At 56.5% G+C, this 19,075-nt stretch overlaps 1 protein-coding gene across 2 annotated transcripts in view; it reads right to left on the reverse strand.

The window, feature by feature from the left end:
• CLMN (calmin) overlaps window positions 1-4,612 on the reverse strand; it is a 106,395-nt gene extending 101,783 nt beyond the window's left edge. For both annotated transcript variants that reach the window (XM_045822040.1, XM_045822039.1), the window contains exon 1: window positions 4,424-4,612. In XM_045822040.1, the coding sequence (XP_045677996.1) occupies window positions 4,424-4,505 (82 nt within the window). In that variant the 5' untranslated portion in view covers window positions 4,506-4,612. The remainder of the gene's footprint in view (window positions 1-4,423) is intronic.
• Window positions 4,613-19,075: the final 14,463 nt, after the last annotated feature.

A 19,075-nucleotide genomic window follows, 5' to 3' on the forward strand; every position in this document is an offset into this window, starting at 1 on the left:
CTGCATGCTTAGCACACGTTTGCGAACGTGAGCAGAGAAGGGCTGAGAATTTGGGGGGTGGCAGGGGCTTTTTACAGACACGGGAGCAACTTCCAAGCCCCGGCCTGACACTACCCTTTGACCGGCGGTCAAGTGGCCCCAGCTGGACGCTACGCCAAGTCGAAGAGGGAGAGGAGACGGCCAAAGTGGCCCTGTCATCAGCCAGGCGCCGGAGCCCCTGTCGCCCGCAGCAGAGATCGGTTCACCGACCGCCTCTGTCCTCAGTTCCATCCCACGTGGCTCCGAGGAGGCGGGGGCCACCGGGGGGGGGGCAGCCCACATCCTGTGATTCCGCTTTCACCTCTCTGAAGAGGTCAACAGCTTGTGCCACCCCCGTTTCCTTGCAAGGGACACTGTGAGGGTGGCACCGGCAGCCTTCGCCCAGATGGACACCCAGTGCTGTCCACCAGAGTCATTCGTTTACAAACAATTTTATGAACCACCGGAGTGAACCCAGCAAGAGGGACTCCACCCGCCCGCGTGTGAGTGCAGCAGGGGTGTGGCAAGCCCCCTGGGAGAGGCCAGGCTTCCTGCCCGGCTCCTCTGGCCTCAAAGGCAGGCCACGAGGTCTTCCTTCCAGCACTCCCTGGGGATGACCTCAGTTGCAGTCCCAGGGATTCCAGGACCCCATGGTTCAGGACCACAGAAAAAGGTTCAGACGCGCAACTGAGCAGAGGGCAACACACCTCCCCGTTAGTGCAAACATATACATAGAGAGAGAGGTGGAAAGATATAGGTGCGTCACGGGCCCGATTTTCCCTGAAATGCAGAGTCCCAGGCCCATGAGAGTCAGGCTCTCTGGGGAGAGCCAGGACCCACTGATGACGACAGCAGCCACCGCCTGCCCACGAAGGCTGGGCGGTCTCCTCCTCGGTCCCCACAGTTGCAGAATCCTGAAACCCCTCTGTACCCATCTGCCCACCACCACGACAACCGTGACTACCTGTGCTGGAGTAAGCTCACGGCTGGAGAAACAGCCCTTCTGCCTAGACTCCTCCCGCCTCCCCCGGGACTACCACTGCACAGAGTTGGGAGGAATGAGGCCCCGCCCACGGCCCGCACAGCCCTCAGAGCTGAGGGTCCAGACCGTCCAGGGCCCGCTGACACCCACCCGCCGGTGGGGCAGATGCTCTCATCTAAGCATGGCGTGGGTGCCTTCTGGACTTGGCCCTTTGGTTGGGGCTTCCTGAGTATCACAGAGACAAGGAGAAAACGTCTGTTGAGCGTCCAGTCACGAGAAAGGGAAGCCAAGGGGAAAGCGGAGATAGACAGAAGGCACATTCCCGCCCTCGCCTCCTCCTCCGGCCTCTTCTCAGCGACGCCGGGCAGGGCAGCAAAGCCAGGGCCAGCAGGACCGACAGCCGCTTTCCCCTCGCAGCCCAAAGGCCTCTCCCTGACGGCCAGGTGAACTGCGGTGCGTGCATCTGTGGTGGACGGGTCCTCAGCGATGACACGGAACCACACCCAGGGCTGGCCCGGGACTGGGCGCTGAGGCGGACGCACATGCAAAGGCACTGGGGTCCTTCGCAGGTAATAAACACGCTGCTGAGCTGGATTGTTGTGATGTTGGCACAACTCTGTAGATTTACTAAAAATTGTTGAATTGTAAACTGAAAACAGGTGAATTTTATGATATGTAAATTAAACCTCAGTAAAGCAGTTTTCTAATCCCCCTCAAAAGTACTGATGATACATGCAAGGGCACGAGCCAATTGCTTCTTTGTGACGCAGAGCAAGAAAGGCCAGTTGAAAGAGCGCACGCCGCTCAACTCAGTGGTACAGGGAGTTCTGGAGGCGAAACGGCAGCAGCAGAGGTCCGAATTGGGTGTGCGTTGGGGGCGCTACTGACCCGGAGGGAGACGAGGCACCCCTCCAGGGTTACGGGGATCTTCTGCATCTTGGTCCAGTAATGGTGTATCCGTATGTTACAATGTACTGGGCTCATCCTTAGGGTGAACATGTTTTATAACCACATATGTAGTCATATATAATATAAACTGGGTTGGCCAAAAAGTCCTTTTTTCCCCGTGAAATAAAAGACCCATTTTTTTTTTCATTTTCACCAATGACTTTATTGATTCGGAGGTTTGGAGTGCGTCAGCTGTCTCCCGTGTCGTAGAACACTGGCCGTTCCCAGTAACGGCCTCGACTTGATCACTCTCCACGTCAACTGGTCTTCCCGGCCGTGGAGGAGTCTCCAGCACGAAGCTTCGCAAACCACTTTTGACACATTCGATCCGTCACAGCACCTTCTCCATACACTGCACAAATCTTCTTTTGCATGTTGGTTGCATTTTTACCTTCCTTGAAATAACACGGCATAATCTGCCAAAAATGTTCTGTATTTTTACCATCTTCAATAGTAAAATAGCTACACAAAAATTCACCAATCTTGATAAGTTTTTTTCAACGCACGCTGATAAGGCAGCTGTCACAATACAATCTAAAAATTGTATCAAATGAAGTTAAAGACAGCTAGGTGCTACTAGAGTAGAGCCATGATGGAAAAAAACTAAACAAACTTTTTGGCCAACCCAATATAATGTAGATACATACATTGACTTTCTTTTTAATGGCGAAGCTTTTGATGCTGAAATCGCAACTGGCATTGCCTAAAAATGAAGACAGTTCACTGGGAGCTGAGAGCCAGGAGCCCACTCAGCGAACTCCTACCCGACCTTCAGAACCCATCTCAAATGATCCCCACTGGGCGGAGCCTTCTCTCACAGCTCTGGGTGTAATTAACTGCTCACAGTGCTGAACACCCCTTCACAAAAACTGATCTCCTTTACGGTGGGAGCTGATCTGAGGGGCATGCAGGAAGCGGCACCAAGAATTGGTCAGAGTGTGTTTATTAACACCCACTAATTGCCTAACACACACACACACACACACACACACACACACCCCTGACAGCCCAAACCAGATGCCATCTCAGCAAAAGATACTAACCCCAACCCCTCAAATAGGATGTCAGTTCTCAGGCCACAGGATCCAGGCATGAGACATCATCAAAAGGAATCATTCTCAACATCTGCAGCCTGATCCTCCTCCTTTTACACAGATCACAGCCAGAAGGGATCCGGGGAGCAGGGAGCAAACTCAGCTCCTACTGGCCAGTGCGGTCAGCTCCCTCTCCTCTCCAGGTCACCTCTGCCCCACTGTCCTTGCCCAGCCTAGGGGCGGAGCAAGTCCACGTGGGCTCCCAGGGAACATTCCACCGGGTGTAATGTTTAAACTTGACGGCTCGGCCACCCCCAGCCTGTTCCCTGGCTGCTGAGGCTCCCTGCCCCCAGAGCACTGAAGTCGTGTCAACTGCTGCTAGTGGTGGGCGCTAGGGGCAACGACAGCCCCACACCTCTGTGTCCAGGCCTCCCAACTTCTCTGGGCCACCCCCAATACGGGAATTTCTAGAAACCCAAGTCTGTAGGGAAAACTGCTACAGAAACTTCCCCTGCCCAGGTCCATGGGCAAGAAGAGGGACGGGAAGTGGAATTCTGTCCAGTTTGGCAAAGCTCACATAGGAAAGAGAGAGGTCAGAAGCACACCTCCAGGGAAAGGAGCTTTGTTTTGGTGGGTGCGTGGGCTAGGAGGTGATTGGGGGTGACTTTTTCCTTTGAAATACGTTTGTGCTAAGTTTCCACAATGAACAAACTGCTTTGAAAGATGTATACACGTCATCTGTGGCTGGAGCCACCCCTAGCCCTTGTCAGAGGCGCTGGCCACCCGAGTTTCCCTTTCACCTGGTCTCAAGGTAGACGCTGCTCTCCGCGCCCCGCGTCCCAGTGGGCGGGGCCTCTTGCCCTCCCCTAAGTCTAGCCCGGGGCTAGGGGAGGGGCAGCTCCTTGAAGAAAGTGGCCGCCCTGGGCTGGGTGCCCTTCTAAACTCACAGAGCCAGCCCCCCCCCCGCCCCCCCGGAGCCCCCGGCCCCCTCGCCCAGCCTGCCCGCAGAGGCGCCGCCCCATTCAATCCCCCCAGCCTCAGAGGTATTTAGGGAGTGTGCGAACCCACACACACGCACATGGAGTGGGACTTTATTCTCCCCTCCGTGACCTGGGCCACCCCGAGAGCCCACATACAAACTTCTCCAAACTCGCAGCCATGGCTGGAGGACAGCCGTGACGTCCTGCAGGGAGAAAAATGGGACCCTGGCCCCACAAACACACACACGTGTGCCGCCCCACCCCCGGGGCCGGCGATTCTGGGGTTTGGGGGCGGGTGCCTCAATCCTCCCCTCCTCCTCCCAGTAAAGTGACCGAAACGAGGTCGGGCCGGGTCGGGCCGGGCAGAGGGCGGCGCGGGTCAGAGGTGCCCAGTGTGGGAGCGGCTACGGAGCGACCCCAAACCGGCGGCGCTCCTGTCCCGGGAGGTTGGGGAGCGTTACCTTGTAGGTTCTGGACTCGGATGTCGCTGATCTGTCCGATGAGCTCCTCGCGCTGGAACCAGTCCCATTCCTGAGCAGCCATGAAGCGCGGGCGGAAGGGCCGGGGCGCCGAGCCGGGCGCGGGCGGCGGGCGCTGGGAGCCTGGCGGGCGGGCGCGCGAGCGGCACGCACCCGGCGAGGGCGCCGCGGAGCGGGAGGAGCGGCGGGCGCGGGCGGGGCGCAGGCGGGGCGGGCGTGTTCGGGCCGCCCCCACCGGGGGCAGGCAGCTGGCTGGCGCGGGGCGGCGGTGCGGGCGCCCTGGTCTCGCGCTCACTCCCCCATCTGGGGGCGGAGGCCCCGGGGGGCAAGGGGAGGGCTGGAAAGGGAGGCTGGGCTCAGGCCGATTTTCCTCCCCCCGCCCCCCACCCGGTGTTTGTTAGGTGGACTGTTTGGTTGCAGACAGGCGGTGATGAGCGTGGGGTCCCAACCCCCAGATTGTGATGTCTCAGGGGGCGGAGGGCCGGATGACGCAACCACGGGGTGAGCCTGTGAGTCCCAGGACCTCGTCCAGAAGGGCCCACCCCATCCCCCGCACAGTCCCTCGGGCCCAGCCCCGGGGGTGACCCCCTCCTACACACACGCACACGCTGTCCCCTGTCCCCACGCAATGCCGAGGGGCAGCCCCCCTGTGGAGGGGAGGGGCTGAGCGCTCGGTGCCCATCCGCTGCTGAGGGCACCTCTGGGAGAGGCTAGGGCCTGGGTAGGGGGCGAATGAGTGTGGAAATGGAGTTGGACGAGGCTCTCCTCTGTCTCCCCCCTATCTCCAAATTCGGGGGTGGGGTGGCAAAAAGGACCTCTTTCCTGAGTTCGGATATTGGGAACCTTTCTGCTGGGATCCAATCTAGACATGGCCCCAGGTTCTGGGGAGGAGAGAGAGGCAGCGGACTCCCGGGGAGCTAGGGTGCCCCATCAAGTCCTGGGCCATGGAGTCTCCAAGCGACCCTGTCTGGAGCTTTACTGAAAATGAGTGTGGGCCTCTCCGGGTGTGTGTCTTTTCGCTCTGGAGAGTTCTGGGATCTTATCTCGTTTGGGGCTCACCACACACCTACGGCAAGGTACTTACTGGTTTTACAAACAGGGCAAAGGTGACTCTGGAGTTGTGGAATTTGCCCAAGGCTGAGGAATGAGTGGGGGCCACGAGGGTCCAGCCTTCAGCTCAGGGCTGTGACCCTTCCGGGAGCATGCGCAGGCGCATGCACACGCACACTCACGAGCGCACAACGGCCTATGTATGGGATCTTCCAGGAGGAAAAGAAAATGGCCCGAGCTCACCGAGCATTTAAACGTGGGCTGTGTTCCTCATCGCTGTGCTCATTCTACTGAAATACTGGCAACCTGGATGGATGGGCTCCTCCCTCCCTAACGGATAACTACCAAGGCCCCACTAGTGAGCCTCCCTGGGCCCTTGCTGCAGGGCTTGAGGTGAGCAGATCCACCCTCGGGTAGAGGACTGGCGGGGAGAGAGGGGATAGACAGCCAGCACACAGGAAAACAAGGTAATTGCAAATGCAAGTAAGTTCCAGGGAGAAGAGCAACTTGGGATAAGTAACTGGGGTGGGGCCAGAGGTCAGGAGAGGTCTCTGAGGCCTGGCCTTGGAGGCTTAGAGCCGAGCAGAGGGGCGAAGGGAGCCACCACCTCTGGGACAGCCTCTCGGACAGGTGTCAGCGGGATCAGGACCTGGGTGGCTCCCTGAGTGCTGCCCTCTCCCAGGTGCCAGGGGCACAGCCGAGGACAGGCCGTCACCGCCTTGTGAGCTGGCACTGTGATGGGACGTTTATCCAAAGGGTGAACGGGAATATGAGGCCAAGGTACAAAGCTCTCGATTGCTTTTTTTTTCCTCTCTCTTTGTTCTCCATTTGCCACATTTCCCACCACGAGCACGTATTTTTACCATCAGACAGAAAACCAGTAGGTTCTTTTTCAACCTCTCTCGGCTCTCTCCAAAAGATGCCCTCCCCTGCAGGTCAGGAAGCCCAGTGGAGGCCCCAAGGTGCCTGTGGGGCTCATGGGAGCCGGGGCATGCGCTCCCCTGACTTCTGCCCCTTCTGCTAGGCATGCCCGTTTTTACCCTTTGTTTTCCACGATTGCCTCAGGGTAAAGTCGGGCCGAAAGTCACTTTCTTTCCAAAGCCAAGAGCCAGAAGAGTGAGCCTTCCTCTCCATCAAGAGTCAGGTCTCAGGGGACCGAAGGCTCTGAACAACGGGGTGTGGATGTCAGCTGCAGGGACAGGCCATTTTTTACGATGCAATGATGGCTATTCCTTTTTCAATATGATTTTTATTGACTTTATGGGAGTGACATTGGTGAATAAAAGCACATAGGTTTCAGGAGTACAGCTCTATAACACGTCGTCGTTATATTGTACTGTGTGTTCACCACCCAAAGTCAGGTCTCCTTCCATCCCCATTTATCCCCTTTTACCCTCTTCTGCCTCCCCTACCCCCTCCCTCTGGTCAGCACCACGCTGTTGTCTGTGTCTGCGAGGTTTTTTTCCTTTGCTTAATCCCTTCCCCTTTTTCGCCCAGCCCCCCATGACCCTCCTCTCCGACAGCTGTCAGTCTGTCCGTGAGTCTGAGGATTCCTGTGAGTGGATCGCTGCATCTGTGGGGAACATCGCTCAGGCAGTAACACCCCCCTGCAGGGGAGGAGCTGCGATCACCCCTGATTGAGCACCAGCTGTGTACCAGACGTTAGATCACCTGCCTGTAGGGCCCTAAAGAACTGCTTTTTTCGCATCAAGGTGCAGAGGGAATTTTAGGGCCGCTCTAAAGTGGAATAGCCCGAGCCAGCGCCGAGGAGGAGGCTGTGGCCTCCAAGCTCTGGCCCTCCCTGATGGGTCTCTGAGCCACCTCCTGGCCCATCAGGCCTGGCTTTACACCCTTTGATCCAGCGGTGACGAACTCCTGCCAGTCCTGGCCCACACCCTGTCACCTCCAGGCCTCTGCTCAGTCTGTTCCCTTCCAAATGCCCTCCCCCTCCGCTGCCCCCTCCACTTCACCTTTCCTTGGCTTACTCCTGCTTTGTGGGGTCCAGCTCGAGAGAACCTTCTGCAACAGCCCTTGGCCCGGCTGCTGCTCGCCTTGTGCAATTCATAACATTCGGCACAACCTCCTAGTAGCCGTGGCCCACTAGATCCCGTTTCCCCATTGCATCATAATCATGTTTGCTTGATGGCTCCCCCCCCCCCCGGTAAACTGTGAACTCCTTGAGAACAGGGCTGGGCGTCATTAACTCCTCTGTCTGTGCGCTCGGCACGGCGCCTGGCAGAGACGGAGGTCTCGACACCGAGTGAATGCATGCATGCGTGACTCTGGAGGCCTGGACTCAGAAAGCAGGGACCCAGTACCAGACAGTCACCCCCATGTCCTGCGTCCAAGTAAACTGAGAAGGAGATCAAAAACACGTTCTCCTGTTGGCCCCGGGCAAAGCACATGCATGCACCACGCTGCGCTGTGCCTCTTCCCCCAGCGGGCACAGCCTCCTGGGCCGGAGGGCGTGTGACTCCCGAGGGGGTCAGGTTATTGGCCCTCTTGCATGAATGGGCAGCACTATTTTTCTTCTGCACTTTTATTTTGGGCATGAAAAAGTGCTCTGTCTGAAGGCTCGGTTTCCCGGGAGTTTCCAGAAACAGATTTTCTTGAAGTGGCCCAGTTCTGCTAGAGTCCTTGTCTTTGTTTAAAACTTGAGTCCCGCCAAAGGACGGGAAGAGGATCACAGAGAATCCCTGGTCTGAGCCTCAGCGATCACCAGCTCCCACAGCCGCCCTCGTGGAGGGGCTTCTGGAGCGGCTGGCCCGGTGCGCTTCCGGCCTCTGCGCGTGGGGACTGCAGGCCGCAGGCAGATAAACTGGACGGAAGGTTCTCGCCTCACATCCTAGCCCCCCTTCAAGAATGAGAACAACAGCGGTAACCCCCTGTGCACACTCCCAGCCCCTTCCAGGAGAGGGGTGTGGTGGCAGGGGCTCCCCTCGGGGAGGCACCACTGGGACGCCGCCATGGCCCCTTCTGCGTGCCCAGCCCCTTGCGGTTTGGACAGCCCTTCCTCAGCCAGTGCTGCTCTGGTCTTCCCAATGATCTCCTTAGGCCGGTGGGCAGGGGTCACCTTAGATGGACTAAAGTCTGCTTAGTCAGCTGCCCCAGGGCACAGCCTAAGGCCAAAGCAGACGTCCTACCCATGCACTTCAGCCCCCAGTATGGCTGGCCTTCAGCTATAGTGCAGACTGATGCCCCAATTTGACACTGGCCGTCTCTACCCATGGACATGTTCATATGTTTTTGTTTTAAAGTCTTGGCTCCATTAAAATCATAGTTCTCATCAGCATGTAAACACTGCTAGGAATTTCAAATTAAATCCAACTAAGAGGTTGTCCTTCAGAGCCCTGGCTGGCATAGCTCAGTGGATTGAGCTCGGGCTGCGAACCAAAGTGTCGCAGGTTCGGTTCCCAGTCAGGGCACATGCCTGGGTTGCAGGCCATGACCCTCAGCAACTGCACATTGATGTTTCTCTCTCTCTCTCTCTCCCCCTCCCTTCCCTCTCTAAAAATAAATAAATAAAATCTTTTAAAAATGCTTAAAAAAAGAGGTTGTCCTTCATATAGACCAAGATCATCTCCGGGGTAGGGGTCTGCATTATGACGTCACAAGGCTGCACCATAGCACAGAGACTCACCTCATGCCTGGCCTCACACAGCCCCCTAACACACCGGTTGAACGCCCGCCCGTGGCCAGGGCTAGGGCCCAACAGTGGACAACACCCAGAATCGGCCTCCAAGGAGGGGCCCCGTCTGGAGAAGAGATACATCAGCCAGATTCTTTGGTAAGATTCAGATCATTTCTGTGGCATAAAATGAACCACACGCAGAAGAAAAACTACCCCTGAACTTGGGAGGTTACCTGTAGTATAAAATAGTAACGTGTCCTCTGGGACTTTATCCCTTTGTTTGGTGTGTGGAGGTGTTGATGGGCAGTTTGAAAAGTCCTGCCTCCCTAGGTAGAGAGCCCTGGACATCCCATTTTCCACAGGGAAAACGCTTCATTTCCCCTGGGTCTGAGGATCCAAAGGCCGCTTCCGTGGAGACACCCTGCTAGGGTTTTTTCCTGGCATTAGAACACCAGGGAGTGTACATTTTGCAGGAAAGCAAATGATAACAACATTTTTCCCCGAGAAGGGAGAGAGATTGGCCCATGTAAAGATGGGGGTAGGGACAGGATGCAGAGGGAGAGAAACATTTCAGAGTCAAAAGCAGACTTTGTTGATGATAATCCCAGGTAGGGTGATGTAAAATCCACAGCTGGATGAAGAAAAGATACAATAAAATCCCTGGGGCCAGTTCCTTGGGCTGACCTTCCCTGCACAGGCTAGTCAGTTTCAACGGAGGGGTTGTGTGCGTGTCTCGCGTCTGCTGTGCAGGTGACACTTACCGAGAACGCACTGTTTGCTGAGGGTTGTGTTCAGCGCTTTGCACTCTCATGTAATCCTAGCAACAACCCTTTGAAGAAGGTACTATTATCACCCTGACTTGACTTATTAGAAACTAAGGACAAAAGAGAACTTCACGAACATCCCCGAGGTCATGCAGGTCGTAGATGGGCAGAGAAGGGACTTGATCCCAGATATTGTGCAGACGTCAAGTCTGATCTTTCCGTTCCACGTCAGCAGCTTCTGACCTTTCGGAACTGGCTCAGGGAGGTTCTAAGTGGAACGGGCCATGTTGGAGATGCCCTGGGAAGTAGGTCCAGCCAATCCACTCCTGGGGAGCCGGTTTTCCCTGCTAAGCCAGGAACGCAAACCTCTCTCCTTTTCCCTCCGCAGGCAGCTTTCTGAGGTTCGCGTGGAATGCTGGGAGGCATGTCCACTTCTGACCCCGGGCATCTCAAATGATGTCACATACCTCTGCGAAGAAGGCTCGGGGTGGCTCTGCTGGGAATGTGTGTGTTTTCCATACTGTTCAAATGGATGGCAAAGCGTAGGTCCAAGGGCAGAAAGCGCAAGGACCCGTATCCAGCAGGTCCTGTCAACTTTATCGGATCTCCAGGCCACCCTGGGGGGCCAGTGTTCAAAGCCGGCCGTCATCCTCAACCTTGCATCCCGGTACACGTGCGCTGCTCCTCACGTGAACAGGGAGGGTCTCATTCCCCTTCCCTTGAACCTGGGCTGCACTGCTTGACCACCAGAGTGCGGTGGCCCCAGTGATCTGAGACCTTGGAGGCTGGCTCATAAGAAGCCTTGCAGCATCTGTCCTGGCCCCTTAGAATGCTCGCTTGGGGACAGCCCGGTGCCAATGACTCCGAGCTGCCATGCTGTGAAGGACGCCAAGCCAGCCACGGGGTGGGGGTGGGGGGTGGAGAGAGAGGGAAAGCCCAGCCCCTCTAGCCAGCCCAGCCCAGGCGCAGAGCGGGAGTTAGAAGAGCCATCTCATCTGGAGCAGGAGCTCATCTTCGGTCCAGCCGAACCTGAATGACTCCAGCCCCAGCTCCCGTCCGACCACAACTGCACGAGCGGCCCACACGGAGAACCTCCCAGCAGGATCCAATCGATCCCAAATCGGGGGAGAAAATGCACGGCCCTTTGACCCACGAAGGTGTGTTTCACAGCACCAGATGACCAGAACGCCACCCCCGCATCTCCATCTCCGCAGTGCCCTGGTCCAGGCCACCGTCTCCACCCCACCTGCCCGCTCCCTCGCTCCCGGTCCTATCCCTCACGCAGCCCACAGAGCCAGTGTCACCGTCACCGGAGCCTGTCACCACCTGGCTTCCCCCTGCCCTTTCCAGCCATCACAGCCTCCGTACCACACCCTCTGCAGGGTTCTCTTCTGCCCTAACGCACTTGCTCCGTTCAAGACACCTCTTCCTTCAGTTCCTCGAGAGTTGCTTTATTATATATATATGCAGACCCCACAGTCCAGCAATTCCACTGCTTGTCTGCACGGAACAGAAAGGTCCATATTATCTTCCTCACAATATGGGTTCCAGTATTCCTAGCAGCATTATTTTTCATAGCCAAAATGGCCCAAATGTCCATCAGGCAGAGAACAGATAAATAATGGAATTCGTCAATGAGGATGACAGAGCAACACAGATGCATCTTGAAACCATAATGTGGAGTAAGGGAAGCCAGACACCGAAGAGAGCAGGCTGCGGGGTTCCGCTGGTAAAAAAGCTTAAAATCTACAAAGTCCCGAAGTAAGAAGTTCAATGACCCCTCCTCTCTCTGTGGTTGCAGAAGTCAGGACAGCCGCCAGCCCTGGAGGGAGGTGTGGAAGGGACCTAAGCAGTACGCTGGGGTGCTGGCCTTGACTCTGACATGGGCCCGGTTACACACGTGTTTATTCACTGTGTGACAGTTCACCAGGGTGTGCGTTTTTCTGGGTGGGTGTGCAGTAAAGCGTTACAACATCAAAGCGCAGCTCTGCCTCCTGCCAAATGGCTTCTGCACACATGGTCTGCTCCGCCTGGAACCCGCCGTCCTTTCTTCTTCTGTCCCCGGTTAATTCCTACCAGGTGTTCGGATGCAGCCCCGAGCCCCCTTCATGTGGGAGCCCTTTGTTGTATCAGTTTGCCTTGGGTGGGTAACAAGCCACCCCAAAACGTAGCAACGTACGGCAGGGTCGCTGGTTAGCTTGTGGCTCTGTGGCTGCTGATCTGGGTGGGTCTTGCTCTGGCCTCACCGGGACTCGCTCACGGGTCTGCTGGCGCCTTGGCTGCCAGATACTTGAGCACGGCCTCCTGGTGTGCCAGTTAGCGCACTGTGGGCGGGTCGCCCCCCCCCCCCCCCGTCCTCCTCCGTGTGACCTCCCCTGCAGGCCGGCTCGGGCTCGTCCCATCACGATCTCAGGATTCCAAGGGCCACCGGAGAGGGCAAGCCTCAAAGTGTAAGTGCTTCTCAAGCCGCTGCTGCTGTCGCCTTTACTAATGTCCATTGGCCAAGGCAAGTGCCCTGGCCAAGTTCAGACTTGAGACGTGAGGGAATAAACTCCGCGTCTGGAGGGGAGGAACTGCGGTGGCCTTGCCTTCTGAGCAGTCTGCGACCTGCCCTGCCCCGCCCCCACCCCACACAGGGAGCACTCACCTGCCACACATGCTCACCACCCCCTGACCTCGCCCTTCATGCCACTCACTCCACGGCAGCCGACTGTTTGCACCGTGACTTGTCCCTTGTCCTCCTCTCCTACTTCCCTGATTCTCTGCACAGCCACGGGCTGGGCTGGGCTCGCCGTGGCCAGCACAGTGGCTGGGAATAATATTACTGACGAGTATTTGGAGAAGGAAGTAGAGAGAAAGAGAGAGAGGAAGGGAGGGAGGAGGAACGGAAGGAGGAAGAGAAGGAGGGAGGGAAGAAACCCTGGGGGAGCAGGAGGCACACCTGTGGCAGAGGACTGCCTGGACCACCTCTGGGAGGCTGGGGGCCCTCCTTACTCCCCCGCAAACACACTGTTCTCATGATACCATTTGTGTCTCGGCCACCCCGTGCCCTCCCACCTTCTGCTTGCTCCATTCTTGGCTCCTTCGGTGGGTCGCTCAAGGCTCCTGCACCCCACCCCACCCCACCCAACCCTCACCGCCACTCCTTCCTCCTGAGGATCCGAGTGGCTCTAGCCATCCCTGGTATTCACTGTCCCCGTTGTCATGAATGCACGCATGTCTCCTCACAACCTTGAACACCCTACCAGCCCTATGAGAAACCAAGGTCGGACACATTGATGTTTCTATTAAGTGGATGAGAACAAGGGGCTCAGGGAAGGTCTGTGTCCACAGTCAGCCGCCAGCAAGATGTGGCGCCGGGGTCCATCCAGCTCAGAAGTCCCCAGACCGCCCTGCCCACAGTGAAACTCCACATCCCTGAAGGGCGGGGCCGCCTCCTCCCTGTCCGGTGGAGGTGGATGCTTTGGGGGCAGCAGGAGCTGAAGAAGCTCTGGAGCTGGGGGACTGCCCCCACGACGACTGGGGCTGGAGGGCCTGGGGTGCTGACCCTGGACCATAGTGGATGGAGGCAGCTGACGGGGTGGAGGAGGAGCCTGCCTTTTCCCCGCCAGCAAGGGGCTGTCCTGGAGTGACTGGGCCCGGGTGACACCCCCATGGGCTGCGAGCCGCCACATCTCCCATGGAATGTCAGAGGGAGCCCAGCCCGATTCTCAAGGGGGGAAGGGGTTTCCAAGGTCACAGAGCAACTCAGGGCAGCCCAGACCCCTGCACTGAGGCAGCCTGTCCTTTCTGACGGCCTCTGCAGCCCCTCCCTCCCGCCTCCAGGCCCAGCCTCCCAAGCCCAGGAGGACGCGCTCAGTGATTTGCAGGGGACCAGGTCAGGGCACTCGAGCTCAGGGGACGAGGCCAGTTATTGAGATAGCCAGGCCCCCAGGCCAACAGGGAAGGGACACAGCATTAAGATCCATCCCGTGCTAAGCCTGTCGCACGACTGTGCCCGTGTTTAGGGCTGTGCTTCAGTGCAGACTGCTGGAGGTGCGTGGTTGGTGTTTGAGGTAACACGATCGGGAGTCATAGCAAATTCAAACATGGCTCTGCCACACGGGCCTCCCAGGGTTCGGCCTCCTGGCACAGGAGATGTTGCAAATACACTCTCATTGGTAAAAAGAGCTGTGTGTAAGAAACGTGTTCTGTGACTGAGGCCTCATGGGCCCGTCCCCAAGAACCGAGTTCAAGCATCCCGTGAACCCAGGGGCCTCACACCTTCAGGGGAGCGCTCAGAGCCAGCTGCAGCTGGGCCCATGTCACCCGCTGCCTTTGGGGTCCTGCCCTCACTCAGGGTCCTGCCTCCAGGAGAGGGTTGCACTTTTCAGAGTGACACTGCCTTGTTTGGTGCTTGTCACATGCCCCGAAGGACCATAAGTGGTCTGTGCTGTGTCCCTACTATGTGCCCCAAACAATTCTTGATGCTGCTAATGTATTCCCTTCTTGAAAACTTTACATGGTGAGTGGATAAACAGACTGTGGTATATCCTGGCCATGGAATATTACTCAGCACTGAAAAAGGAACCAAAGCTTTCAAGCCATGACAAGACCTGCGAGAAATGCAGATGCATGTTACTAAGTGGAAGAAGCCAGTCTGAAAAGACTGCACACTGTAGGCTCCAACTGTACGGCCTTCTGGAAAAGGCAAAACCACGGAGACGGTGAAGACATCGGTGGTTGCCAGGGGCTGGGGGACAGGAGTGAATAGGTGAGCACAGAGGGTTTTGGGGGCAGTGAAACTACTCTGTAAGATGCTTCATGATGGACGCATGTCATTATGCATTTGTCCAAACCCACAGATGGTGCAACACCACATGTGAACCCCGATGTCAACTCTGCACTTCGGGTGATAAAGGTGTGTGAGTGGCAGTTCATTGGTCGCACCGCTCTGCGGCTGGTGGGGGGGGAGTTGACCGTGGGGGAAGATATACAGGCACGGGCTAGGCGGTATGTGGGAAATCTCGGCACTTCCATTTAATTTCTCTGTGAACCTGAAACTACTCAAAACAATAAAGTCTGCAACGCACTGGGCCCCCAAGACCCCCACGTCACAAGGGAGCAAGCCCCTTCCCGAGGCCTCACAGCGAGGTCATGGTGGAGCTGGGATTCGAACTGTGGTATCCCGCAGCCTCCTTCCTGCTACTGAGGAACCGGAAGCCTGTGAAAAACAGACTAAGGTGGCTGAGATGGGAAGGGACCTACACATGTTCTCTCCCCCCGGCCCCCTGCTTCCTACCCTCCACGGCCCCATCGCCAAAGACCGGCTCCTGCTCTGACCAGGCTCCTGCTCTGACCGGGCGTCTGGCCTCACCTCCCAGCTCCCGCTACACCCAGCTCTCCAGGACCACGCTCAGACCCTCGGTCACCGGACCGGCCCTCTGCTGCCCTCCCCTCTCCCTCAGCCACCACCTGCCAGGTAAACACCTGCCCCTCCTTCGAGGCTCTGCTCAGGCCTCACCACCTCTACAGAGAGAGTGAGACTGGATGGCCTGTGCCCTTCGGGACAGACCAGCCTGGAATATCCACGCTCACTTCGCTGTGTGATTGTGGACAAGTGACTTGACTTCTCTGAACCTCAGTTCAGTTTTCCTCATCTAAATGCAGGACAATGATGCCTACCTCATGGTGGTCACATGGGTTAGAGAAAACACACTTTAAGCGCACAGAGCTTCTGCCACATAATCAGTGCTCAAAAAAAGTACTTATTTTTGGGAAGCGTTTCCTGTCCCAATTGCCCAGTGGCATCGGGCTCCGCACACATGCGTCTCTGTACCTGTAACACCCGTATGCATTAACCTGCAGTGAGAAGTCCGTTACTGCCCCGCTGCCCTTGGCCTTTCTTCTCACGAGCTCGCATTATTTACATGCGTCTCTGTTCATTTTCGTTCTCCCTCTGCCCCTGGGGCCGCACCTGCTAAGGTACAGCTCTTTGGGGCAAGGAACGTGTCTGTCTCATTCGTTGCCAGATGCCAGTGCTTCGAATGCAGCCTGCACTTAGTAGGCCCTCAGTTAAAGTTGGCTGGGGAAATGAATGAACAACGAATGAATGAATGAACAAATGAATCCTCGCTCCTGCATGCCGCTGATTTCTCAGTCTGGCCCCGGCCCTCAGCACCATGGCTGGCATGGGTGGGCTCAGCTCTGACGGTACAATGAATCTTCCTATAGGTACTTTCTTTTTGCGTTTATAAAATACAACAATATAACCGACACAGTAGATCACCATGAACAGACTTTCCACAGGACTTGAGGAGGACATACGGGCACTGTGGCCATTCGCTCCCTGCAGTCCTCGCTAGCTAGAAAACCACCCACGTCCACCCCCAGCCTCAGTGAGCCGTCGGTAAAGAGCCTGGCAGAGAACGTGCAGCCCAAGAGGCCTGGGCCAGCTCAAACGTCCAGCTTCTCTCTGCTTTTACAGGCTGCAGTTCGCGTGCACCCCAACTGGTGTGACTGTTGAAAACGCACACAGAAACGAAACAGCCCGTGGCAGAACCTCACAAGAGGGGGGCTTGTGGTTGGCGGGACGGGCTCCCATGTTTCCCAGAGCTTCTAGGTGAGGCCGCAGTACCAGAAAAATCTGTAACCTTGCTGCCGACCCACAAGCCTGTACAAATGACCCTTCCTCCACTGGATGTCTGTGCCAGGAGCACCCTCGGCCTTGGGAAGGGGCAGACACTGGCCACTCAACAGGAAAGGCTGGCTACACACCCCGGTGCCTAATTTGGGAAGGAAAGAAAGGCAGACACTCCGAGAAAGGGTGACCTTTTCCAGCGAGGCCATGTGGCCAAATTTCAGTAACACCTTTCCTTTAAAATTGATGTTCCTTTTAACCAGCAGTGATGGGGAGGCGGGGATTGTTTCTTAAAAGCTGCTAAATCCGGCGACAGGTCCCAGGTGAGAAGGCAGAGTTCTGGCTAATTCTGCGCCGGATGCTCTGCAACCGAAAAGGCCTCTGGCAGCCCCTGCTGTGAGGAGGGCTGCTTCCGGAGGCCGGCCGCTGTGCATCTGGAAACTAGGAATTGTCTGCACGCTGCCTGCGATTTCTTTTTGATTTTACGTGTCCTGCTGCCCCCGGGACCATTATGGTTTAAGAAAAGCAAAAATTAAAGCTTCTTACCTTTCAGGATGAATGAGGGGGGTGCCATGTGCCAGCATCTGGTAACTTGTTCGCCCCCAAAATGACTCCTCCACGTGAATCCACATTAACCCTGTTTCGGAGGAACAGCAGAACCCTCTGTAGGGCCCAGGGAGCGTGGGACTCGTGGAGGAGTTCCACACCAGGCCCTCCTGGGGGCAGGCAGTGTCCCCAGGGGATGCCCATGAGTCGGGGTGCTCCCTTTGGACCTGCATCCCCCGAACGGGGACAGCCACTGTGACACAGACCTCAGCTGGACCCAGGGACACCCGCAACGAGTGAGCAGTCTCGGTTCCCATCCGGGAAACGGGCCGCTGTGAGCACTAACAACGCCGAGTGTCCGTAGGACCCACCCCTTTCCTCGTGGAAGGAAACACCTTCTGGAAAGAGGCCTCCGTCAACCTCGAGGCCTCGTCCAGTTCCAACGGCGTGAGGATCCGGGCGGCGTGACTGTCACTGATGTGAGGACCGGGCCCCGTATCTCGCGCTGGCCCGTGGGCGCGACCCCAGCAGCAGCCGTTTGCCCCATGCCAGGCCCACACAGGTGCTCCGATGGGCACCACCTTCGGTTAGGTCGGTGACTTCCAACAGGTGCACTGCAAGAGTCTGTAAAACGCGCAATACCTGACTATTTAGTCAGGAGCACTGACCTCTTTTCCCTTAGATTGTGAAATTAAAAAGTAACAACAGCCAACACAACAATAGCTGTTCAATGTGAAAGAATCAAAATTATAGCTAGTTTATTTGTCAAATGGGCAAAAAGTATATTTTTTGGTGTGCCACAGAAAGGTTGAAAATCGCTAGTCTGCATAGTGGCTACTGCCAGCTGCTTTCTTCCTGTAGAAGCTCAAACCTCTAGACACTCACGGTCCCAGACAGCTTTGTAGATATCAGTAGCCCCATGACCCCCATTTGACCAATGAGATGACAGTGAAAATCTCTCTCTCATCTCATTGGCCCCTGGGAGCGAGCTGAAACAGTATGAGAGGCTTGGGTACAACCTCCTTTCTTCCTACCTGGGGTGCCATCCCACTAAGGCGCCCAGTGCAGAGTGGGGGCCTGGCTGGGGGTGCGCTGGCCCATGGGCGTGCAGCCAGTGCAACTGCCGGGAAGGACCCCCTTCTTCCTTGGGGTTTAATGTTCTGTGGCCGCAATCTTAAACCCCCAAATAATGTTTTCTTTGAATTTGTGTTCTGTGAGTGAAGTCTGATGGGACAGTGGGGTGGGTGCTGGAGGCTCGAAACCTGGGAGCCTCAGTTTACACACGGTCCTGCCTTCCACTGCCTCCTGCTCCCTAGGAGGGGTCTCGGCCGCCTGCTCTCCAGCCCACGGTGCTCCAGTCCCAGCCTCGTCCCCGAACGTCTGTCCTGTGGTTGGGGGGACAGGAGCCCAGCGGCCAGCGCGCCCAGTTGCGCGGCGGGGACCCCTAGCCACCTTCGGGCCCTTCTGAGGAAGCACGACATGACATAGCAAATAAAACCGCTTTATACTTTAATACATTTTACAGTACTGTAGTTTTGCTTTTTAAAAGAGGACTTTGTCTTTTCATGGCACTGGGCTCCAGCTGAGTCAACAGGTTGGACATAGCAGAGGGCAAGGGTGTAACGTGAAACTGAATTCTTGGCGTGTTGAGCTTTAAACCAACCCTGGAAGAGGCCCCCTGAGTCCCCCATAGCTGCTGGCCAAGACAATTATTATCTTCATTGTTTAAGCCACTGTCAGTTAGGCATCTTGTTGCTCGCAGCCAAAAGCATCTGAACACCAGGCCATTCTATTGCTTCCTCTGGGGATGATGCATCCGACCCCATTAATAGCTGGCTGACAGCAGAGACAGCAGTATACATGTTTCTTAGGGACACTGAAAGTGGGGAGCCCTCTCAGGTCACCGAGCAGCAGATGACAGCCTCGTGCCTTTCATTAACAGCAGTAATAGTTTCATGACTCAGTTTGCAATTCTGATGTCCGTATTATTTCCCTCACTTTTCAGATGGGGAATCTGAGGCTCA

Source organism: Phyllostomus hastatus, unplaced genomic scaffold, assembly GCF_019186645.2.
Source record: "Phyllostomus hastatus isolate PE091 unplaced genomic scaffold, TTU_PhHast_1.1 phas_scaffold_501, whole genome shotgun sequence".
Taxonomy (NCBI): Eukaryota; Metazoa; Chordata; class Mammalia; order Chiroptera; family Phyllostomidae; genus Phyllostomus; species Phyllostomus hastatus.